The sequence below is a fragment of the Corvus hawaiiensis genome, chromosome 22, assembly GCF_020740725.1.
Source record: "Corvus hawaiiensis isolate bCorHaw1 chromosome 22, bCorHaw1.pri.cur, whole genome shotgun sequence".
Taxonomy (NCBI): Eukaryota; Metazoa; Chordata; class Aves; order Passeriformes; family Corvidae; genus Corvus; species Corvus hawaiiensis.
Genome location: NC_063234.1, coordinates 2567948 through 2591158, shown reverse-complemented (window position 1 = coordinate 2591158; position 23211 = coordinate 2567948). Strand labels below are relative to the sequence as shown.

General features: G+C 47.3%; 2 protein-coding genes across 7 annotated transcripts in view; both read left to right on the top strand.

Annotated features, from left to right (window-relative positions):
* Positions 1-9715, top strand: part of CFAP74 (cilia and flagella associated protein 74) — a 38496-nt gene extending 28781 nt beyond the window's left edge. For 3 of the 5 annotated variants that reach the window (XM_048326277.1, XM_048326273.1, XM_048326274.1), the window contains 11 exons: positions 467-601; positions 980-1089; positions 1447-1502; positions 1743-1862; positions 2104-2256; positions 2563-2692; positions 3217-3371; positions 4208-4346; positions 5117-5238; positions 5649-5783; positions 7117-9715. In XM_048326277.1, the coding sequence (XP_048182234.1) occupies positions 467-601; positions 980-1089; positions 1447-1502; positions 1743-1862; positions 2104-2256; positions 2563-2692; positions 3217-3371; positions 4208-4346; positions 5117-5238; positions 5649-5783; positions 7117-7230 (1369 nt within the window). In that variant the 3' untranslated portion in view covers positions 7231-9715. The remainder of the gene's footprint in view (positions 1-466; positions 602-979; positions 1090-1446; positions 1503-1742; positions 1863-2103; positions 2257-2562; positions 2693-3216; positions 3372-4207; positions 4347-5116; positions 5239-5648; positions 5784-7116) is intronic. The other 2 variants (XM_048326276.1, XM_048326275.1) reach the window with 2 other exon arrangements.
* A 1649-nt stretch (positions 9716-11364) lies between these two features.
* On the top strand, positions 11365-18320 carry TMEM52 (transmembrane protein 52). 2 transcript variants are annotated; one of them, XM_048326290.1, is made up of 5 exons: positions 11365-11633; positions 12412-12456; positions 12757-12971; positions 13729-13898; positions 14243-18320. In XM_048326290.1, the coding sequence occupies exons 3-5, from the start codon at positions 12784-12786 to the stop codon at positions 14551-14553; spliced, it is 669 nt and encodes a 222-aa protein (XP_048182247.1). In that variant the 5' UTR covers positions 11365-11633; positions 12412-12456; positions 12757-12783; the 3' UTR covers positions 14554-18320. The 2 variants fall into 2 exon arrangements, with proteins under 2 accessions (XP_048182247.1, XP_048182248.1); XM_048326291.1 differs by lacking the exon at positions 12757-12971 and having other exon boundaries at positions 11371-11633.
* The last annotated feature ends 4891 nt before the right edge of the window (positions 18321-23211 follow it).

Genomic DNA, 23211 nt, shown 5'->3' with positions numbered 1-23211 from the left:
CATATTCATTGCAATCCATTAATTATAATTTTTAAATACTTTCAGTAGAGATCATAAAAATAAAATCCCTATTTTAGAAGTATTACCTAGTATTGCATTAGAGCAATGTGATCCTGTGTGTTTACTTACATGTCACTGAAATGATGTAGAAGTATTGGAAGACACTTGGTGTACTCAACCAAAGGAGTACTTGATGTATTCAACCAAAGGAAATTGTATTGAGGTTTTTGCAATCTTTAGGGTAACATCTGTTAACTGGGTTCTTCATTTTTATTCTCTTTCGGCAACAAAAGCCAGCCACTTTGTAGGGTGGGTCCACTACTGACAGTTATTTAGTTTCACTGTTACATTCAATTTTGAATGTGTGACTAAGAAACAATTATCACAAATAGCTCAGCAAATATTTATTTGATCTTTTTCTTGCTCTGTCACTCACTGAGATAATTCTTACTCCTGGATTCTCTAGTTCTGATTCTTATAGGGCAGCCCAGGCTTCCCTGATGAGGAGTTTCAGAGGGAGCTTTAACAAATACATCATCCCATGCTTTGTTGCAAGTGGCCACGCCACTGGAGAGGAGGGCTCTGGGAACTTAACCTGCAGGTGGGTGCAGCTGGATAACCCAGAGATGTGAAGGGGAAATGGTGGGCTTGTTCATTTATTCATTTGGGGGAGAAATTTGTTTTCTGATCTTAATTACTTCATAGCTCAGTGGTAGAAACTCATGCTCCCAGCCCACCAGTTGGATAAGAATCAAACACATGAATATCAAAGCAGCTGAAGGAATAATTGTGTGAAAACTTTGAGGCAGCTGTAGCTCATCTCTGCTCAGGCACAGTCAGCCACCGAGCCCTGTGCTGTGCTGTCACACCAGAGCAGCGACACCCTGTGACACAGCAGATCCCTGGCAATGGTTGGTATCTCTGTGTGATCCCAGAGCTCTGCCCTTTTACTCCCCAAACCCCTTTGCTCTCTCTCCAGCCCTCACAACACCTTGTACCTGGAGCTGCACTGCCCCGCTGTAGCCCCGCCTGTTCTGATCACTTCCGACACCGGGAACAACGTGGCCAATTTTGGGGACATTGCTGTAGGTATGGAATTTGAATTCTGATTTTGAGTGGTTTCTCTCTGATGGTGAGTTCTTCTGAGCAGAGTTTTGCATTTTCAAAAGTCAGGATAGAAATTAGCCCTTAGTGGGTATTTAGGTGGAAAACAAGGATTCTCTGGCCAGCTGAGGCCCATAAAGAGCAGACCTGATCCCCAAACATGGACCTGGAAGCTCCAGAAGGGACTGTCCAAATCTGAAAGCATTTTGGTGAGCTTTGAGTGGTGCCATAGCCATAGGCCTGGGCTGAGTGTCTGGCCCAGGCAGGAGCAGGAGTAAAGGGGAGGAGTGGGAGAGCAGGGATGAGCATCCTCACTTTGGGAAGTGTTTTCATTCCTTGCAGGCCAAAGAATGATGAAGAGAATTACGATAGAGAACATCTCTCCAGGGAAGCTGGAAGTATCCTTGTTTGGAGCACGTGAACTCTTCCTTCAGCCCCTGCTTAATCAGACTCTGTCTATGCAGGAGGAACTGCTGGACACCAAAGCACCAGCTCATCTTCTCTCTTGAGTTATTGATCTCTCAAAAGCTATAGATGGTTAGTTCAGACCAAAGACATATAAACAATACGTAGAATCTGTTCTCATATATTTTTTCTCAATCTTTATGAACTTTTTTCCTTGAGTTGCACTGTTTTAGCTGGGATTCTCAGTTCTGAATCCCAATGGCCCCTTCCTGTTGGTCAGAGCAGTTGGAATGCTTGAGCCAGGTGAAAGTAAACCCCTCATCATCTCTTTTTGTCCAAGGGAGGATAAATGGGTGAGTAAAAAGACACAACAGCAGTGGGGAAAAGAGGAGAGATGTGAGGGGTGTGTAGCACACACATGTTATCAAGGAGATAACAATGAGAACAAGGAGAAAACCTTTGTTCCCTGTCCCAACACTTGGATTTTATCTGTGCCCTAAACCCAGGAGTTCTGGGATGGTCGTTTGGGAGGGGTCAGCTGGAGGGGTGGGGATTCCCTCAGCAGATGGCCTAACCCAGGCACCCTCTGGGCAGTTCTTGGAAACTCTGGACATCCAGGTGGCAAAAACCAACCTCAGCCTCCGCCTCTCCGGGCACGGGGTGATGCCAAGCACTGTGTGCTCCGTGGGAGAGGTGCTGGACATGGGATATGTCATGGCCAGGGACACGGTGACTTCCACAGTCAAGGTAAGGCCTCTGTGCAGAACTGCAAAGCACAGCAGGAGTTCTTGTAAGGAGGAAGACAACATAAACTGTCTCCTCCCAGATTTTGTCCAAGTGTGTCAATAACCAAAGTCCAGTATTTGATGGGGAGGGCGGGGGTTGCTGTGACACATTATGGGCAGCACTAATTGTGCCTTTGGTGGCATCTGGGGACACAGAGCTGCACTAAGGCAGCAAAATAAATTCAGCCACTTTGCAAACTATGGATCCTACAGGCCTGAGAATCAATTTCCTTAATGCAAATGCTGTTGTGTGAATGAATGTCACCAGATAGAGAACACTTCCACCCTGACCCTGCCGTTCTCCGTACAACTGGAGTCGCTCTCACCAGCGCGGGACAGAGACCGGCAGAAAATTCCATCCTTTCTTACATCCTCTGTGCAGAGAACAGAGATTGTTGGTAAACTTTCTTTTATTCTTTCCTCTTTTTCCTGTGCTGAAGACTCAGGAGGTGTAAAGCAGCACTGCTGTGTCCTCTTAGATCCACACAACTGTCACACCTGGGGCATCACAGCCCTGAAATTAAAGACCTCATTTTGCTCCCCAGTAGGAGCTGTAGTAATTCGTTCAATATGGGGAGCTGTAAATTTATGCAGCCCAAGCAAATACCCACAAGTAAGGAGATATCAGTGTTTAAATAAGCCCACATTGTAATTGCATATTAAATATTACATTTAGAGATGTCCATCTCTGTAAAGAATATAGGAAGGGTTTGGTGATGTTGCTTCAGTTCCTCTGGAGATGAATGCGTCAAACTGATGGATGGATTTCTCTGGTGTTCTAACACCCTGTTTTGCAGCAAAGCCATGTATCAGCTCTTATTTATTTGCTGTTCCCACAAAAATTAAATGGGTTTAAAATTTATGAAGAAGTAAAACGGAGCTGTCCTCCTTTTTTATCTGTATCCTCATCTTTGTTTACCAGGAACACAGAACTATAATGGCTTCAGTGTGTTCAGCGTCTCTCCAACAGGAGGAAAAATTGAGGCTGGGGAGAGCCAGGATTTTGTTGTTACTTTCAGCCCTGATCATGAAAGCCTCTACTACTCTGACCGTCTCAAGGTTCTGCTCTTTGGCAAGGTGAGACAATCGGGATTATGAAAATAGTGTAAATATTGGATGAACTGAAGTAGGGAGGAGAGGGCAGCTTTGGGGCCTTCTGACTTTCTTCAGGTTTAGATATTGTTATTAATTGATGACAACAGTGACTTGGGGTCCATCCCTGTCCTCTCCCACGGCATGCTCGGGAGGTGACAGGAGCTGAGCACAGCTCCAAGGGGGCTCCTGCAGGGAGCATTTAATGGCAGAGCAGAGGGGAGAGGGGAGCCCCACCTGCCCAGCACGGCCTGGCAGGAGCAGGAGCACCAGGGAGCTGCTCCTGCAGCCACTCAGTGCCAGGTTCCATCAGTGGAGCTGCCCTGGGATGCTCCCGCCGGATGCACAGGTGGCCGCGCCACGGGCAGCCCTGGCTCCTGCCAGGACACCAAAAGTTGGTGCAGAGTGACCACTAATGCCCAGCAGCAGCACTGCAAACGGGGCTGGGGCTGAGCAAGAGCTGCTCCTCTCCTTGCCAGCTCTGGGATTGCAGTTAGGAATGCACATCGGGATAAGCTGAAGGTGAATGGACACTTGACCCAAGTTTGGCAACAGAGAAGTTTTGCCTCTTTTAGTGGCTTTTGTATAAATAGTTTGTCCAGTCCCCTCCTGAGGCACATTTCCCAGGTTGTTTAAAACAGAAATGCCAGAGTGGGCAAGCCCACGGGCAGATGCAGAACTCCTGCATTAGAGCCCAGGATCGTTGGGATCGTTCACATGGGAGGTGATGCCACGATTTCCTGGTGCTGCTGGGTCAGGTGCCAGTGGGATTCAGGTGACCTGAGCTGTCACCTGCATCCAGGACTTTCTGTCTCACCCAGCAAACAGCCCACGAGATCCAGCTGAAGGGTGCAGCCCGTGATCACCCCATGTTTGTGGAGGGGGGAGTGCCCCTGGATGTGCCCGTGGAGTCCTTGGCTGTGACCTCACCTGTGGCATCACAGAAAGCACTGGAAAGGGGTAAAAAGCCACCACTGTTTATTATGGAACAGGGAGGGATAAGATATGGGAACGTTCCTCTTCCTTTAAGAAAAAGGAAATTAAAGACAATTTTTCCAGAATCAGAAAAAATAAGCATTATGGTACAGCATATAATCATAATACACAAAAAATGCAAGAAACTTTCTCATAAGGAAAGTTTTTCTCTTCATTTCAATGCAGTTTTGTCTTAACGATGATCTTCCACCTCTGCAACTTCCCTGCAAAAACGATTATAATGTAATACTACTATGAAGAATTAAGATACATTTGCTTTCTGCCACTTCTCTGAGGTGTATTAAATGTTTAGGAAATTATTTCATATATAATCACATATCCTGGATTCTCCTGTTTTTCCTATAATGAAACTTTCAGGGGTTTGAAGTTACTCTTCCTTAATTCCTTGGGACAGGATCTGTGTTCAGAGACATGATGCAAGCAGCTCCTAATAATTCCAAGCACACACACAGACGCAGGAATAAAGTACACAGAGGTGTGTTCCACAGGCTAGAAAACAAGCCTGGAACTTGATCAACAAGTAACAATTGCAGTTTAAAATTGCAAATTATCCAAACCCTCCTTTTCCTTAATTCCTCACTAACTCTGTAAAAGGATCTCTTTATCTGTGCCAACTCCTGAGTTTGCCACATCACTTTGTTTTGAACCATCCTGGTGCAATTTGTGTTGGTTCCAAAACTGCCAAAGGCTCAGTTTTCACTGTCTCAAAGTTGACTTGGTTGCTGTTTGTTTAGGGCCACAAGAAGCAGTGAAGTCCCTTCTCCTGCTCCTGGAGTATGTGGAGGGCTCAGCAGAGCCAGCCAGGGCAGAGCTCACCGTTGGGGCCATGCAAAGTCCTCTGCTGGCAGCCAAGAAGGTGAGGGAAATAAAACCTGCAGGTTTGTGCCAGGTGCTGTAGGGGATCCTGACAGTGTGTAAAGGGCTGCCTGTTCCTTCTGTCCAAAATTCACAAATTAAAAAATATAGCTTTTAGGGTTTCTGGTAAATTTTACATTATAAAAACATCGGTGTTTGAAAAGATTATTTTTCAGGGGCTAATATAAGAAATTAGCCACAAAATTTAGCAGTTTGCTTCCCCAATCCTGAAACACAGAAGTTGGAGCCCAGAACTGAATTACAGTTCTGATCCTGTTATTTTAATGGAGTATTTTGTGACAAGGTGACACAATGAACACCACAGTGGATAGCTGGAGTTTCAAAGGGCAGTTCGGGCAGGGGCAGTGCAGCCTCCGAGGCCCAGGTGTGACTGTGCCGTGTCTGTGCCAGGCCGTGGAGTTCAGCCTGGACAACGCCCCGGAGCTGCAGCGGGCTGGGTTCGCCCTGGACGGCCCGAAAGGAGCCCTGGAGCGCGGGCAGCTCAGGCGCATCGGCGTCTCGTGGGTGCCACCTGCCGACCTGCAGGTGAGGCACGGCCCCGGCGCGGCACCGAGCCCCTGCGGGTGTCACACAGGGCTCCGGCTGCGGTGTGACACAAAGCTCCTGACGGGCTGCGACAAAGGGCTCCTGTTGGGCTGTGACCCACAGCTCCTATTGGGGTGTCACCGACAGCTGGGATGTCACCCAGAGCTCCTGTTGGATTGTCACAAAAAGTTCCTGTTGGATTGTCACAAAAAGTTCCTGTTGGATTGTCACCCACAGCTCCTGTTGGGGTGTGACCCACAGCTGCTGCTGGGTGTGAGCAGCACTGGTGGCTCGGACACAGCCGGGTGACAGCTCGTATGTAGTCCCTGAGGGAGCAGGGCTGGTACAAAGACCCCAGTGGGAACAGAAGCTGGGAACAATGGGATGATCTGGAGCCTTCCTGCCTCCCCAGGGCTGCACTGGGCTGTGTGGTGACAATGACAGGGGTGAGCCACTTGTATCCCAAAGAACTTGGAATCCCTTCCTCCAGGTCACTGTTACAGAGCCCAAAGGCCAAAGTGCTGCTGCTGTTCACAGGCTCTGATGTCCTGAGGGAGCTCTGTAGAGCCCTGGGACAAAATTGCTGCAGCCCTGCCAGCACAGAACTGACTTTACACAGATCACTCTACAACACTGCTCCCATTTCTTCAGCCATGGGCTGCCTTTCCTTTGGCACATTCCTGGAAGTCAGTGGGGCCTTTGGATTTTCCGCTTTAGGAGCCCCATTGCCCTGGCTACTTGTGCCTTGTAGTGTAGAAGTTGGATGTGATGTCCCAACAACTCCACGGGGCTGTGATTGCCCTTCCTGATTCACATCCTTGGGCATTCACAGAGACTGGAGGAATTGACTCCCCATGTGTGGGATGGCAGAATGAGTAGCTGGTTCCAAAATTAAAAGATTTCTGCCATCACATGCAGAAAGAGGCAGCAGAGTTCCTGGCAGGATGTATCCGGTCCACATCATGCCTCTTGGTAACCCCTGGTTCTTACACAACACTGAGCACTCACTGGGGGCTGACAGGATCTGTTTCCTTCCTGGCCCTCTCTGGGAGCTCTGCTGCTGCTCTGTGCCCAGCTGCCGTGGCTGTGACGTGGGGACAGTCTCTGTGGCACGCTGGGGACAGAATGCTGAGTCACTGTCATACCTCACTGGCTGCTGCATGAGCATCACTTGGGGATAGAGAGGAACCAACACAGTGGGCTGTAACCTGTCACCTGTAGCTATAACTGGTCCCTTGAACACTGAGATGTGAGACAGAGTTTAGAAGGTGATTGACTCATGGCTCCTATGTCCAAAACACCAGGTTGGTTTTGTGTGTGGTTCTTTCTGCAGACCAGTGACCCCCCACTTGTGTCAGCCCTCCTGACTGTAAAAGGTGACATTACGGAATCCTACCGAGTCCTCTTCATGGCAAGAGTTGTGTCTGCATCTGCTGCCACTGACTGAGGGATCCAGGCCGAATGGAAAGGAAGATGGATGCTTATGATACTGGGAAATCCCTGGATCTCTGGTGAAACATGAGAAGATTTTGAGATTGTTGCAAATAAGTGAGGGCATCAGGGATGTGGGAAGGAAGGGCCATGTAACATTTCTGCTCTGTTTCCCCCAAAGTTCTCTGTAAACTCTGGTGCCAGTAGCTTCCTTTTCCAGCTGATTCTGTGACAATAATCTTGTGTTAGAAGAAAGAATTATTGAGGGCCCCAAGCAGCTATACCTGCTGTTAATCCCATGTCTCCCAAAGGTGGGCATTCCATCAGGAGGAGTATCTGGTTTACATCCACATAGGTGAGTTTCTATCTTTTTCCAATTTCGGATGCTTTTTATAGTATTTGAAAAAGCTTTGGCCTTTTTATAATCAGAATAAAGTTTCTTATTCAAGCCTTCTCCAAATCATTTGGGCAGTGACTTTTACAATGTACAGTCAAATCTGCCTGATAACACTTGGTCAAAGGGGAATATTCCTGTGCTGTTCCATGGATTTGGTCAGACACTTGCCAGAAATCCTGGCTGTCTAGGAACTTTGCATTTCTGTATTTGCCTTCTGCTGAATTCTGGCTGAGAGCAGAATCCTTCTGTTCTGGGGAAGCCAGAATGCCCTACAGGTGTAACTTCTGTCAGGAAGCAGCAGCTGGTTCAGGGCAAGTGCAGAGCTGGAGAATGGAGGGAGCAGGAAGGCCACAGCCATTAGAAACAGGATAATCCTGTGCATCTCGTATCATGCTCTTTCCTGAGTCACAAGCAGTCTGTGGCAAAGTTCCCTCCCCACCACTCCAAGGGCATGTTCCCTGATTCAGATGATGCAATCAGAAAATAGAAACGTTATTTGTAAATATCCCTGTGGTAACAAGCTAGGAACTGCAGGGAAAAGCAGGGAAGCAATTGTCACAAGGAACATTTTAACCAGGCTCCCCCTTTGACAGAGGAGGCTTGTAGCAGTGAAGAGGGGGTTGCTTGTTTTTCCAGCCAGTGTGTTTGATCCATTGAGATGTGTTCTCATTTAATAATGGATCGAGTGGCTGAGGAGTCACTTAACTCTTCAGTCTAAAGACTGCAGATGCTGAAGCAATCCCAGTGTCCTGTGGTGGGGAGGAGCTGGGGGGTGGCAGTGCCAGCCAGGGACAGCTCTGCTTTCCTTGGAGGCCCTGGGTGTTGCTGCTGGCGCAGCTGGGCAGGCGCCTGGAGCTGGGCACAATGGGCTTTGTGTGCTGGCTCTCCTGCAGCCCCAAAAGGGTGAGTAAATGCCACTACATCAAATAAAACCATTGCACAGAGCACTGCTCACTCAACAGTGACCTCATGGTAGGGGAGTTGTCAGAAAGCAAGGAAGGGCACAGCGTGTGGGAGTGGAGGAGCTATTTCAAGCACTTAATTTGTGGGCATCCACTGTGTGAGGATCCTTCAGATTTCACTCCTGGAAGCCAAAAAGTGATGGCTGACAATAAATCAGTCTCCAGACTCTGGCTATGATAACCATAGAGAGTGCTGAAAATGTGTATCTACCAGGCAACAACACCCCTGTCTTAGGAATCTTCCACTTCACAGAGGTCAGGTACTGAGAAGAAGCATCCAGAGGACAAAAAGAAGTAAAAAAATTAAAGAATGCATGTAAAAACAGAGATATTGGTGCCCTCACAGGGTTAGGCTGGGTAAGGAGCAGGTGCCACCAACTGGCTGAAGGCACCGCTGGTACCCAACAGCTCCGTGTGAGCAGAGGTGTCACCCAGTGTACCTGCATTCCTGGGACTGCAAAACTTGCATCAATACTTTCTCAGGATTGAAGTGAACATAAGGTTCTGGGTTTCACTGGTCAAAGTTTCCATGTTTAAAACTCAAAATGTGTTTGTTCTCTCAGGGGGAGGGTTGGACCAGAATAACAGGAACAGGTGGTTATTTCTGGAGGGCTGAAAATAAAGTAAACTCTTCCTGTAAAACTCCAGCTGACGTTCTGTAAAGCACTTATGGAAATCTGAACAAGTTCTAGTCCCTTTCATAAGAGAAAAGCCTGTTATTTTAGCTGGCGCCTCAAAAGTGATCATATTTGACTTCTTGGGGGCACACTGGCTGCTCAGACAGGATTGGGTTTCCCTCTCTTGGATTGCTTTGTTCTTTGGGGGCACAGAGTGCCAACCCTCACATGGGGCAGCACTTGGGCAATGAGAGACACAGGCTGATGTGGAAGGGAAAACAAATGGTTGGATGTGGGAAAGCAGATCCATTGGGAAAGTGTGCAGGACACTACTACAGTTACTGTCTCTGCAAAATGTAACCTTGGGTGTTCCACTGCCATTGCACTGAGAGTTACCACAATTAGAATCTTCATGGTGCAAACCTGCAATGGTCGGAGAGGCACACCTTCAGTTTACTGGAAATTTAGGGATCTGTGAGGATGCTCCTACCCACACAATTCTCATGTAGAATGTATTTTATGTGCAACAGCTTCTTGATATTTCTCCAATAAACAGAAAATTGACTGGGACAACTGAAGACTGGAAACAATTCCCTGGTAACTTAGACACACAGAGCTGACCCAGGAGTAGTGGGTTTAGGCAATTCCTTGAGCACAGAGCTGAGAGTGCTGGTGTGTTCTCCTGGCATTAATCAAAGCCAAGTCCCAGTGCCCAGCAGAAGCTCAGCACAGCTCCTGCACGTTCGTCTCTTGGAAAGGCACAAAATCCTGTTCAGTTCTGTGCTTCCAGAGTGGGTTATCCACAGTCGTAGCACAGTGGGCATTAAACCTGCCAGGGGACTCCAAACATGGAACCTGGTGTTTCTGTTTCCATATTACAGGACTCCAGGAGGGATGGAGCTGTTACTGTGAGGACAGTATGGAAAATGCCACCTCAGAAATATTTCCATATTTCCCAGAAGATTAAGTTTTCTGCTCGTCTAACTGCACTTGTGACCATTTTGCTTTCAAACTGAGCTTTGCAACTGTGACCACTCTTGGGTCCCTGGACACAAACTTGTGCTTTCAGATTTGGATCTAAAAGCAAACATGAACTTCATGGTGCTGATGCAGTTCTGGTTTAATGAGTAATTCACACTCGTGTATGATCTTTATAATCCTTAAAAGCAAACCCAGCTCATTTCTAAAGCAGAAAGTGAGAGAGTAAGCACTAGTGTCATACACATTTATTAATTCATGTTCTGCTTCTCCAGAAGTGACTTCAGCAATTGCTTCACATGTATGAACACAGGTTTCCCTAAATGAGCAATGGCCCCATGACCTTTAGCAGTGCTAGAAGGAAACAATGCTGTCACTTTGTCACATGCCATTGCTGAACCTGGAAACACTGGGTTTCAGTTCTATGAATCAAAAGTAGGGAATATCACCTGGTGCTTTCCAGGCATTGTGTCCGTTGGTGCTTTCCACGGAGCGGCTGCCCCCGGGATTGGGCTGGGCTGGCCCTGCCTGGACACCAGATGCCAACAAAGCCACTCCATCACTGCCCTCCTCAGCTGGACAGGGAGGAGAATACAACAAAAGGCTCACGGGTGGAGATAAGGAATTTCTACATTTGAAATGTTCGACACAGTTAAATAGCCTGGAGCAAACCGATCCCAAAGAGCCGTCAATACCTTTTCAGTCGTGTTTCATGTGTTTTAACAAGACTATTTTTAGAAAGGGAAATTACCTGCTCTTCTAAACATTTGTTTCTGACTCATATATTTCATACTAGGTTTCTCATTCCTTTATTTCTCCTTCAATCCCTCTGGCATAGCAGAGGCACAGGCGTGTGTCCAGCTGCTGCACACCTGATGCATTCTGTTCTGGTAAGAGCATCGAGCGCAGTCCCGAATCGCTACAGGGAAATGTCTGCAAGCCGAGCCCTCTCCCTTCCCTGTATCCCCTCCCTGACCTCCCGGTCACGGCAAGCGGGGCTGGGGCTGGGGCAGGGGCACTGCGGGGGGAGCCGGGCAGCTCTGCCCCGCCCGGCCCCGACCCCTCCCGCGGGCGGGCGAAAGAACCGGAGCCGCGGGGCCCGGCCGGGGCGGTCTTGCCTGGTCCTACCCTGCCCTGCCCCGCCGAGGCTCTGCCCCCCCGGCGATGATGCCGGTTATTTATTCCGCTGCCCAGCACGGGCTGTCCCCGAGGGCTCGGTGTCCCCTTTCAGCGCCGGCCCCGTGTCCTTGAAGCAGCGGCTGCGGCTCCCCGCGGGCTCCGGCAGCCGCGGCGCTCACGGACACTCGCCCGCACCCTGGGCACTCGCCCGCACCCTGGAGCCTCCCGAGCACATGCAGCAGCGAGACGAGGCACTTTTCCTTTGGCCACCTGCTGATCCCATCCCGGGTTCCCCCTTTTCCTAGGCATCGCTCTGTTCTGGGAACAACTGTGAGAACTCTGCCCGGTGAGTAACCCACTGCCTGTTCCCAAACCTCTCCCACCGTGACCAAGTGACATTCCCACACCAGGACAGCGACTTGCTGATAGCCATCCCTTACAACTTCTGTTTCGATCTCTAAGACAGTCAGCAACTTTTAAATTTCACTTGGCTGCCTTTGCTCTGTAGACTGAGGTGAATGGTCCTCTCCCAAGACGACTCTGAAATGTCACTTTGGAATAGTTTGCAGATCCTCTCCTGTGGTCAGAACCATCGTTCTGGTACAGGAAATCCTTTGCAGGAGGTTCAGTACGTACAACCCTGCTGTGGCAGCTGCACTCATGAAATGTCACAGGAGCTGTTCTCCTTTTGTACTGCACTACAGCTGAAAAAAGCCATTTCTGGCTGCATTGGACCTCTGCAAAAATAACTTTAGAATATCTGGGGGACGCAGGCAGTTGTCTAGACCAGCATTTTCAGACAGGACTATCTTATGAGGCACCTCATCTCAGCTACCTTTAAATAACACTGATTTGGTTTTTTGGGAATCCTTCACGAGTCATTCTCTCTCCCAAGCAAGAGTAAAGCACCACTCAATAAAAACATTTCTTGATTCAGAAGCAACTTTTCCAGTGGGATTATTTGCATGTTCTCATCTGGAGTAATGGTACAGCTATGAACAACAATCTAAAGTGGTTTTGCTCCATACTCTTATTGAGTGCTTTCCCTTTCCCACCCCAGGGAAGTGCATTCCCTGTCATACATGCCTTATTTAAACCAGTGAATCATCTGCCTTCCTTCACAGATGCCCTCAGAACATGTCTGATTGGACAAGTCTGTGGTATGTCTGGTAAGTTGGCTTTTAATCTTACTAACCCAGAACCATTTGGAAGTTGTTATGAGCAGTACTTGGAGCAAGGCAATGGAAACGCTTCTCTCGGGCAGGATCAGGGAAGGGTTTCTCTGTTTTCTCAGAGCTGCCAGAGGAATGGACTGGATGAGGCATGGGGAGATTGGGTGTCAGGTGGGGACCAGCATTCATCCAGGGCTGCGTCATCTTTCCCTTCTGAGTGCACTGGAGTTGAACTGAAGGGCTTGTTTGTTCTTCCTAAATAGCCAGAGCTTTGCTGGTCATTGGCTCTTTGCACAGGGCAGCTTCCAGCAGGGATTTGTTGGGATGTGGCACTGCCCTGTCCTCGGCTCACTCCCTTCTACGGGACAGGGACAGTCACCCTCTGCTGCGCTTCTGAACTCCAGCAAGCACAGAGCTGAGCACTGCCTGCTGGAGTGCCTGGAAAGGGGAAACTGGGATAAGAGAGAGAGGATTCACAAGGGGATTCATCTCTTGTCTCACACGTGTTACAGGTGCCCTGACATAGTTTTCATGGTTTGCATTCTGTCCATACTTTGGTGGCAGCACACAGAGGGAGTTGGTTACTTTTACCTCGTTCAGTCTGGAGCAATTTTGGTTGATACTCTTTGCTTTCTTAACATGTGCTGCTACACAGAGCTGTTTAAAAAGACACAGTTACCAAAAATGGATTGAGAAAGCTTCTAAAAGCCTCCATGAGAAGAGTGAGTTACTTTGAGAAACTGAGGGGTGGGAAGGTGGAGTTTCAGTGGAGAGGAGAACCTGAAACACAGATACATCAGCCTAGGTACATTGTAAATTGTTAAATGATAAACTTCCTTAAACAATAGCTAGAGATAGAATTGTGTTTTCAAGGCATAAATATAATTTAATATAATATCATTGCCATGCTCATTTATAAAGAGAGGCACTAGACTTGTGGAAGTTCATGCTTGTATTTCCCTCCAAGTACAAACCCTCTCCTGCTGTGGAAAGCAGAGCCATTCTCCCTGCAGAGAAGTTGAAAATAACCCAAAATAGTGAATGTTACAGCACCTGTGAGCCAGAATGGATTGTACTGATGGGCAGTAGTTCTTCAACTTATGACTGAGTATTTGTGATCCAACTTTCTAATCCAGGATCCAGCACCGTTCAGAACTAAATCAAGGAGGCTTGGCCTGTCTTCCAGTTATTTAGAGTGAAATTATATTCTGATTTAGAATAAGTAAAACATAAGCGGTAGAATGATGGTGTTTTCCCTCCCTCTTTCAGGTTGATCTTGCTGACGGTGTTCCTGCTCCTGCTCTGTGGGGTCTCAGCGAGCTGCATCAAATTCTGCTGCCGGAAGAAGAGGCTTCCAGTGGAGACCTTCCCTCGGCACCCTTGTGACTTGACAGCAATTGGCATTGACAGTGACAGCACTGCCCACAGCACAGTGACCTGTGAGTATCCTCTGGGAGTCACCTGTTCCATGGAGCATTGCTCCGGAACCTGTGCCTGGAATTCTGTGTCCAGCCCCGGCAGGAATGGCAACTTCCCAGTGCACTCCCAGAACAACTTCCAGCCCCACAGGGTGGGCACAAGACGTGAAGGGAGGGATCAGGATGGCACAGTGAGTGACAGTGAAGACCAGGAGTGATTCTATATGGACAGCTTTAGTGTACAAGGCAAATGTTCTGACACCACAAAAGTCTGTAATTTCCTGGAAAAAAGCAGGGCTAGCCCTTTATATATCAGTGTTCCACGCAGGTGTTTAATTTTTATTTTTCATTCTTTTTCTTCACAGCATATAGCTCATGGCAGTACCCTCCAAGTGTCCAGATTCCTTCGGTATTTGTGGATATGGATAAGAACACTGTGTCCCCTCCAGCTTACAGCCTCTATGCAATGGACCTGCCACCTTCCTATGATGAAGCTGTTCAAATGGGAAAGCAAGTGGCATGGATAAACCAGAAACTTAATGACATCCCTGAACAGGTGACAGCCGGTGGGCTGAATCCCAGCCAGTCCCCACCTGACACAATCAACAGAGATCCAGCAACACAGGCAGATTCAGAAGATTCAGAAAATGCCACAAAAGAACAGCCACAGATCTGACTCAGTTCAGATGGGGAGTAAAGGAAGGGAAGGACTGCAAGCGTTAAAGAAGACATGAAGAGTTTGGGTTTATAAGTAGGTTATGATGGAAAGATGTTTCTTCTCATGCCCTTGTAATGATCTGTCAGAAGAAATGTTTTCTGTGACTGCTGTAATCCCCTGGTAAAGCTTCTTCAAGGATATGAAATGAGGTAAAAGGGCAGCGGTTTAAAAATGCCTGTAAAAGTGGGACATGAATGCTTGTTCATCTTCTGATAAAAAAATTGTTCCTTGTGTCCAGCAATAAAAAAGGTCAGGAGAATTTTGCCACCTTGGGAATACACACTCAGAACAGTACAAACAGGAAGCTGTTGTTCTAGAACAGAAGTTTCCCAAGCTGGAGTTGAAGGGGGAATCCCAGCAAGTGACGCTGAACAGCCTCTGTAGTTTCTCTTCTTTTGAGAACGTCAGCTGTCCAGAAAACTGCTGAGGACAAAGTGCTGCACAGTGGCTCATGTTCCTCAAGGAGCAGGAAGATGCCAGGACAGGAGAGAGTGGAGGGAAATGCTTTGTGTTGTTTCACAGCTACACACAGGGAAGGAGACAGATGAGACACGACACTTCTGTCGTGGTGGTGGTCATGACACCTGAAGGGATTGTTTCTCAGGTTTTGTAAATCTTTCCATTTCTATTTTCAAGACGAGTTGCCTTGTGGGTGGGTTCCTTTTGCTATTTGTTTTTTCCAGATAAAGTACACATTAATTCCAAAGAGACACTTGCACACATGGTTTGGTATTACTGATGTGTTTCAAATATTCATCAAATGTTTCAAAGACGCCTTTATATTTTGTTATCTGCTCAGGTGTCAGGATCTCAGGCTGCACAGGAAAGGAAAAACACAGGTTCCTGGCAGCTTTTACCAGTTCAGAACATGGACGAGCTCAGGAATGAGCAGGGTGACACAAAACATGCTCGTGCCGAGCCATCCAGAATAAGTTAGAGATACAAATACCACAGTACAGGCTGGGCAAAAGTTCAAAGAAATTACTCTTAGGGATGTTCTTCATGAAGTACTGATAGAGGGATAATTGCTGAGCATCATTTTAAAACTGGGAGCTTGGAGCTGATTACAGCAGTTGCATCCCAGACAAAAATATGGGCTGTAGAAGCAGGTTTTTAATGCCAGCTCTTTCCCTTGCCCCTGCATATTCCAAATGATCCAAATTTTGTCCACTCCTAAGCAGTGATTTTCTTTGAATCCACTTTAGCAAGGTGCTAATCTGGCTGCCTTTAAGAACATGAGCAATCGCCAGGGTGGCTCATTGCTCTGGAAAAGAGCAGCAACCAAAGCCTGAGCACTCGGTGCTATTAGCGAATGTAGCATAAATTTAGGTGTCTGTCATTAACAGGCAGCAGAAGTGGTGGGCACAAAAGCCTGCACAGCTTTTAGAAGACTGTTATTCTCTGACAACCATTACTGCAAGAACTGCCCTGGAAATGAGCACTAATGATTTAAAAATGAAGATCTCTGCCAGCTGCAGGCCCGACATGCTGCTACAGAGTGATGATGTGTGTGAGCTGTCCGTGAGTCTGGCTCCCGAGGGAAGGGTCGCTTCTATATTTAACTTACATGTAACTTACTATGAGGGTTGACTGGTGTAACAAATCTGCTTCTCTTGTGTCTCCTCTCTGTCATCCTTCATTATATTTCTCCTGTTTTATTCTTTCCTCTGCCTTCCTTATCTGTGTCAAGATGGAGACTGGGAATAACCCAGGGTAACTATTTGGATGTCTCTGGCTGGAAGTGCAATATGTGCCCAGTCCTGGATGTCTCCAAGTCACAAATACAATAGATGTATTTTTATTTATTGACATTTTCCACAGCACTCAGAACAAGGTTTCTGCCCTTTCAAAGAAGGAATATGTGTTGGAGGGAAATGGCTGAGCGCTCACTCACAAGTAGAGATGGGAATTCAAAGCCAGGCAAATGAAACAACCGTGACTGACACAAGAGGGCAGTCCCTCCCTTCTCGCTGTGTGCAGAGGATCGTCACCGGCATCGGCTCAGGAAGGGACTGAGCTGGCTGGACGAGGATGGGGAACAACCACCCGCGGTTCGAGTTCCCTGCCCTGCCCTTCGCGCCTTGGTTTGCACAACGCCTCGGCAGGGCCTGACACGGGACCTGCCAAACTGCAAGTTTTGCTCTGTTTGATCAGTGGAGATGCAAAACCCCAAGAAAAGCCCAAATGCCTGTGACTTCCTAGGAATAAGGGCATAATCTGGTGTTTCCTTTCTAACACCTAAGGAAAAGTCATGTTTTGCCCAGGTTCTTGCCTTATAATGTGGTTCATTAACTCGAACAGAAACCATGTGCTAACACCAACTACTGACCCAATCAGCCCTCAGGAACATGGACTGTCCTCTGCACACCAAAAGCAGCTCAGTTTGCTCCGTGACCTTCATAGTTAGGAAATTATTAAGGCCTTTCTTGTGACCTGCCTTCTCTAGAGCCTGCTAAGGGTAACCCCATGCTGGAGTCCTTCTTGCAATGGAGGGTTGAAGAGATCCCTCATCCCTACACAGCTCCTGTTTTCATGGAACAGTTAGAACTTCACATTTTTGAAACCTACAGTCCTCTATCACTTTGCTTGAAATTGGTCAGTGGATTCAGAAGTTATCAGTTGGGTGTGCAGTGTGGAAGGAGGGGAAGCAGGACACAGATTTGACTGTGATTCCAAAGCCTCACTTCCAGAATAAACCAGGTTTAAAAAGAACACCAGGTGGGAGGTTGGTCCCACAGCAGGTTATAGGCTTGGCCTGATGGAGGATCTAAGAATTCTGGTTTGTCAGGCTGGTGGTTTTCACCATCACTAGATGTGTTCAAGTCTGATTATATCCACACAAGCTTTGTGACATCTCTAAGGGAAAAGCCCCTCTCTGTAATTACCCAAAGTGCATTTTTAATTGTGATTTATATTTGGTCCTCAGTTTGGCACTGTTCAGCATGCAATTTTTCTTCTCTCATTTGTTCAAAATGATCATTTTGTCAGTTATTTTCTGCTGTTCTTTGCTGGCTGTGTGAAAGAGCCTGTGCTGGGGAGATGGACTGCTGAGGCTGGAGCCTCCATCACTGTCTCTCCTCTCACACAAATGCACTCAGCACGAGCACTTGTGCTCAGAAAGAAAACGCAGCCATGGAAGTAAATTGCCTCAATAATTCATGGGCTTTATAGCCCAGAGCAAATTATACCTTGGCTCTGTCACGAAATTCAGGTTGCAAATCCCTTTATAGGCAAGCTCGTTAACAATATAAGTAAAGTGGTACCTCTAGAATGGCTTTGGTAATTGATGCATTATAATCTTTGGAGAGTATTTAGTGGTGAACCTTCAGCATCCAGACTGAGGCATCGGAGGGGTCTGGATACAGTCAGAGAAAAAACCATTTCTTTGTTTGCCTTGCAGTTGCCTTTGTCTGCCTCACTGGCCTCAAATAGCTCAGAAGGTTTGGTTGCTTTGTTTTCTAACTGCATTTTGTCTTTATCAGCTGCAGTTTCTGAGGGAAAAGGTTCCCTGCTGCTGCCAGTACAGATGAGTGGGACACTTGGACACGTGCAAAACCTGCTCATTTATGGAACAAAATATCTCTGCCACAACCACTTTCCACAATCTTAGCTGTCTGGTTCTGATCCTAATCCTCTTTGCCTGTTAGAACTTTTTTTGCTTAGGGAGACACTGCCTAATATTGCTGCTTTCCTTCACCCACAATTAAAATTCAAACTGCAAGAGATGCCTTGGAATCCTTTTCAGAGCAGACAATGAAAAAGTATCACAGGGGAATTGTGCTCTAAAAACTGGAAAAGACAATAAATGTTTTATGAAATTCTACATCCTAAGGTCAAACTCAATGCACAAAAAAGGCTTCGGTGCAAACACACATTGCTGGGAAAACATTTTGTTCTGGTCAGTCAAAATTTAGAATATAAGATGCCAGAGCTCTTTTTATCTTACTGGGAGGAAAAAGAGGCCTGTAGAAAAGAAGGCAGACTTTCAAAGATATTTCAATTTTTTTTTTTTTAAATAACAAAGCTCACCTTGAGCACTCAGAGAAAGGAGAAAATCAATTTCTATTTCAACCTAGAAATGCCTGAATCTGCAGTAAAGGGCTTAATTTTTACTCACTTTTTACCTGCTTTTCCTCAAAAAGGAAACAGAAGAGAAGAGACTGATGTCAAGCTCTTATTTGTGCATTGTTTTTTCTCTTTCCATGCTAGGAGTTTATGGCATAAGCTACTTCCTTCCACAGCTAAGGAAGTGAAGTCCCAAGGTCCAAGTACTGACCTGGAAAACCCAGTTTGCTGCCTTTTCTGCCAGACTTCCCACATGACACTGGTCTGTAGAACAGGGACTGTAGCACTGCCTTTTCTTGCACAGAATTTGGAGGATGAATACATTGAGCGTGGGCTGCGCTGTCATATTGAAATACAGGTACAGTCAGAGCATGATGAACTTTGTGTGGGACATGAAGTACAGGAAAAAACCTCCCCACTCCCTCCCCCTCTTAAGGGGCAAATCTGGAGAAGAAACTTGGGCAAAGTGTGAGATTTAGAAACAGCCCCTGGACTTCAGGTGCCTCATCCAGTCATCATCACAACATTCCTAACTAGGGGAAGATGCTGAGGGGAGAGAGGCAAGAAGCTTTGTTCAGCTCCACGGGGCTGGAAATGCTTCATTCCCCAAAACCCCTTGCCAGGCAGCTGTCAGAGAGCCCAGGCCGCTGTGCTGAAGGTAGGAGAAGCTGCTCTGCCCCGCACATAAGGTCACTCCAGCTGGGTTTGAAGGCAATAGAGATGTGATTAGCCGGCAAAGCAGACGGCCATAAAAATAAACACCCAGTGTGTGTTTGGAGAACGTTTCCTCTGCCCTTAGCTGAGCTGCCTGCTCCCAGCAGATGGGGGAAGTGAGCCGGAGTGGCCCCGGTGAAGGTCGGCTGGGCAGACTGCAAGGCCAACACACACAGCGGCAATTACATTTAGTGCGGTTATTTGGAGGAAAAAAACCGTGGTATGCTTTTATTCCTTACTTATTTCACATATCGACTTTTCTCTCTTGATAAAAGGCCCACCGTACCTGCTGTAAAATACTGAAATTCAAATTACTTGGGCCATCTGGGAAATAAAAAAGCGTATGTTCGGTTATTTTCCACTGTAATAATGAGGAAAAATTCGGTGATAACGAGTAGGGTTATCTTTCAATCAAGAAACATCCTGGAGTGTGACAGACTCCAGCTCTACCACAGATATCCTGGGCATCTAGATAGGTACCAATTTCAATGTCTCTGCCTCTATTTTCCACTGGTAAACAATTCTAGGATCCAGAGGTTGGAAAGGACCTTTGGACATCCCCTAATCCAGCCCCTCCTGCTCACTGGGGCCAACCAGAACAGCTTGCCCTGCCCACTCTGGCTCTGAATTCTCCAAGGATCTCACTGCCCATCTGGGCACTCTGTTCTACTGTCTGACCCCCTCCCCCCTTTACAGTGAAAATAGGTTTTTGAATGTTTGAGTGGAATTTCCTGTATTTGGGATTGTTCCCACTGCTTCTTACCTTGCAAGCTGGTGCCTAGTGAGAAAAGTCTGCCTCTGTCTTCTTTCTACTCTCCCCCCAGGTATTTATACACATTTATAGATCCCTCCCGTACCACCTCATCCTGAGGCCAAAGACTCCCAGCTTGCTCATCCTTCCCTCATACGTCAGATGCTTCAATGCCTTAATCATCCAAATATTTAACTCCATCTTTTCTCCAACTTGTCTAAATCATCCAGGAATTTCCCCTGAATTCCAGTGCGCTGTTTAATGGATTTCTACTGCATGTGGAACAAAGAGCTGCAGAAAGCAGAGCGCGAAGTCCCCCGTGGCCGCCTGTCCCTGCGCCTCCTCCCCTGGCTGGCGGCGGTGCCACCTGGGCACGAGCTGATTGCAGGGCTGGCACTGTCATTGCATCACCTCACACAGCCGGGGAGCACCACGAGTGCGTGACGGCGGCCACCTCGGCGTGGCCCCACGGGAAGGAAATTGCCAAGGTGAAATCAGAGGAAGATGCATCTCCCCTCTCTCCTCTGCTCTACATGAACTGTTTAATCAGAAATGGACGAGCTGCTGGAAAGCAGGAAAAATAAATGCAACCTTCTCCCTGCTTTGCATGGGGCTTTGGGGTGGAAGGTGCTACAGAAATACCCCTCCTTTGGGAGACCATGCTTTAGAAGCGCAGGAAATTGCTTGGATTAAAAAAAGAACACAAGGAATAATGCTTTTCCAGCCAGAGAAGGAAGAGAGATTTCCCTTCCTTTCTCTAGTTTATCACATTGTCACCAAGAAGAAAACCATATTTCATCAGAGCATGGCCTTCCTCCCCCAGGTTTCAAACAAAATGGTTATCGATGAAAAAAATCGTACGTGAATTGTAGCTAGAGATACTGCAAACCCACCGCTCAGTGCTATGCCAGAATAATAATAATGAAAATTCCAAGTTTCTCATTGATTCCTACCTCTTGGTTTCCTAACACACCCCACTCTTCTAGGTACAAAACCTACACCCCAAAATCTCCAAGCTTTAATCAACATGCAAGATGCCAGGTAACACATGTTAATGTAATTAGCACAAAAAATCAGGATAATTTGAGCAGCTATGGAATTAGTCTGGTGACTTCTTCATCCACTTATAATTATAAATCATAAAAGTGCAAGTGTGTACATGTGTCTAATCAACTGATGGCTGTCACACACAGCCCTTCTTCCTGTCCCCTTGATTTGTGTGATCAGGCCTGGTCCTTTCAGGTGGCCTCTTGGTGCCTCTTCCTTCCGTATCTCTGTGCAGACACTTACCCACAGGCCTGTGGTCAATCCTGATGCCCAAACTGGCTCCTTTGAGTCTGAAACAACATTCAGAGAAATGAAACTGAAAAAAAAAAGTGAGTTTCTCATCCATCTGGAGATGGGGTGGGGGATGGAAGAAGCAACTGCTAGGTCCAAAAATCAGTCAGATTGTTCTTTATGACATGAGCCCCAAACCACAGGTGTGCATGTGGAAGGGTCTTTCTTCAAATCTGCGTGTTTGAGCTCTAGTGATTCACATCTAAAGCTGTGGCTGCATTGTCTTGAATTCAGGGAAGGCTCCAGTATAAAATCTCTGGCACAGGAAGTTCAGTTTCCTCTCCAGGTTTCCTTCCTCCACCTCCTTATATGCAGAATAGCATGGAACTCACTTCAGCCTTGCCACTGAGAGTGAAAACTCTTAGGACTGCAGAGCAGTTTGAGTTTATGGCCCACACCTTCAGCTCAAGTGTTCAAGGAAGGCAGCACAGGTCAGTGGATCTTGGTGACAGCACTTAATCCCAAAATATCCTCAACTGCTGAGCTGTGTTTTGTACCTGCACATGAAGCTGCACCCACTCCCCAAGCAAACATAATCAACAAGGGTGATACAGTGTCCCTTAGTGACATTCACCCCATTTCCACTGTCAAATTCTTATTGATGACAGTGGGCATCAATCAAAGGCAGAAAATTTGGCCGTCGCGTAACTTTGATACAATTACCAAGTAAGAAAAACTGTGGAAAAGCAGGTTTGGATCCAGTCAATGCCTAAGCTACCACTAATTATAACAGGCTCATTTCACTTTCTAGATATTTATCTAGGCTTTGGTGTCCTTTAAAAACAGCTTGCTAGACTCCAGGCCAAGGGCCAGGCAGTTCAATTGCCCAGTTTGAGCCTCAAACTAAAACAGGAAAAATGTGAACAGCATTACAACTGGAAGTCGATGTGAAGTTTGCTGGGAGAATGGCAATGTTTGAGTGTTGCAAAACATTAGATCTCTGAGCTACGTCCGTAGGAACAGGATCTGTGTGTCTGTGAGCAGAGATCCTCACCAGCATCCCAGAAGCAAAATGCCATGGAGTGGGCACTCAGCAGGGCTAAACTGCAGTATGGCAAGGCACTGATGCAGCTCATGATGCTTCCAGTTCTGGTATCTGGTTGTGGGGCTCTCTCTGGGATGTGTGGCTCTGCTACCAGAGCACAGTGCATGTGTTCCCTCCAAGAATTCTCTCCTGGTGTAACAAACCCCGCAGGCTGTACTTGCAGAGTGTGACTAAGCTCCACCAAGCAGAGGTTATTCCATCCCCAGCCCCTCTCCTGAACAGAACGTGCTATACTGGGGAAGGAACAGAGGCAGCACCTGCCTCAATACCTTTCACAGCACAGCTGGAGCAGACACCCGCAGAGCTGCAGTGAGAGAGGGAGAGCACCTGCACGGCTCAGCCCCCTCCAGGACAGCCCCAGCACGGACTGTTCAGGGCAGTGGGACTGGGAACAGGACAGGCAGGGAGCTCTGGTACCCTCCTGGATCGACTCTTTGTTCCCAAGATCCCCCCTCTCCTCTCCTCTCCACTGCCAGACAGAAATACACAGATCTGGCTTTAGCTGTAGCACAGCCTCAGCAAGTGCAGAAAATAACCTCAGGCAGCCCATGCAGACAGAGCAGAACACTGCCCTTGGCTCCTCTCTGCCAGCTTTCCCAGGAGACACGTGTTCCCAACGTCCAGCCTCCCGCCAGGCTGGAAAAACGCCACAATCTCAAAGCACAGACACAGGGGAGTCACCTCACTGCCAAAGGCAGCAGGT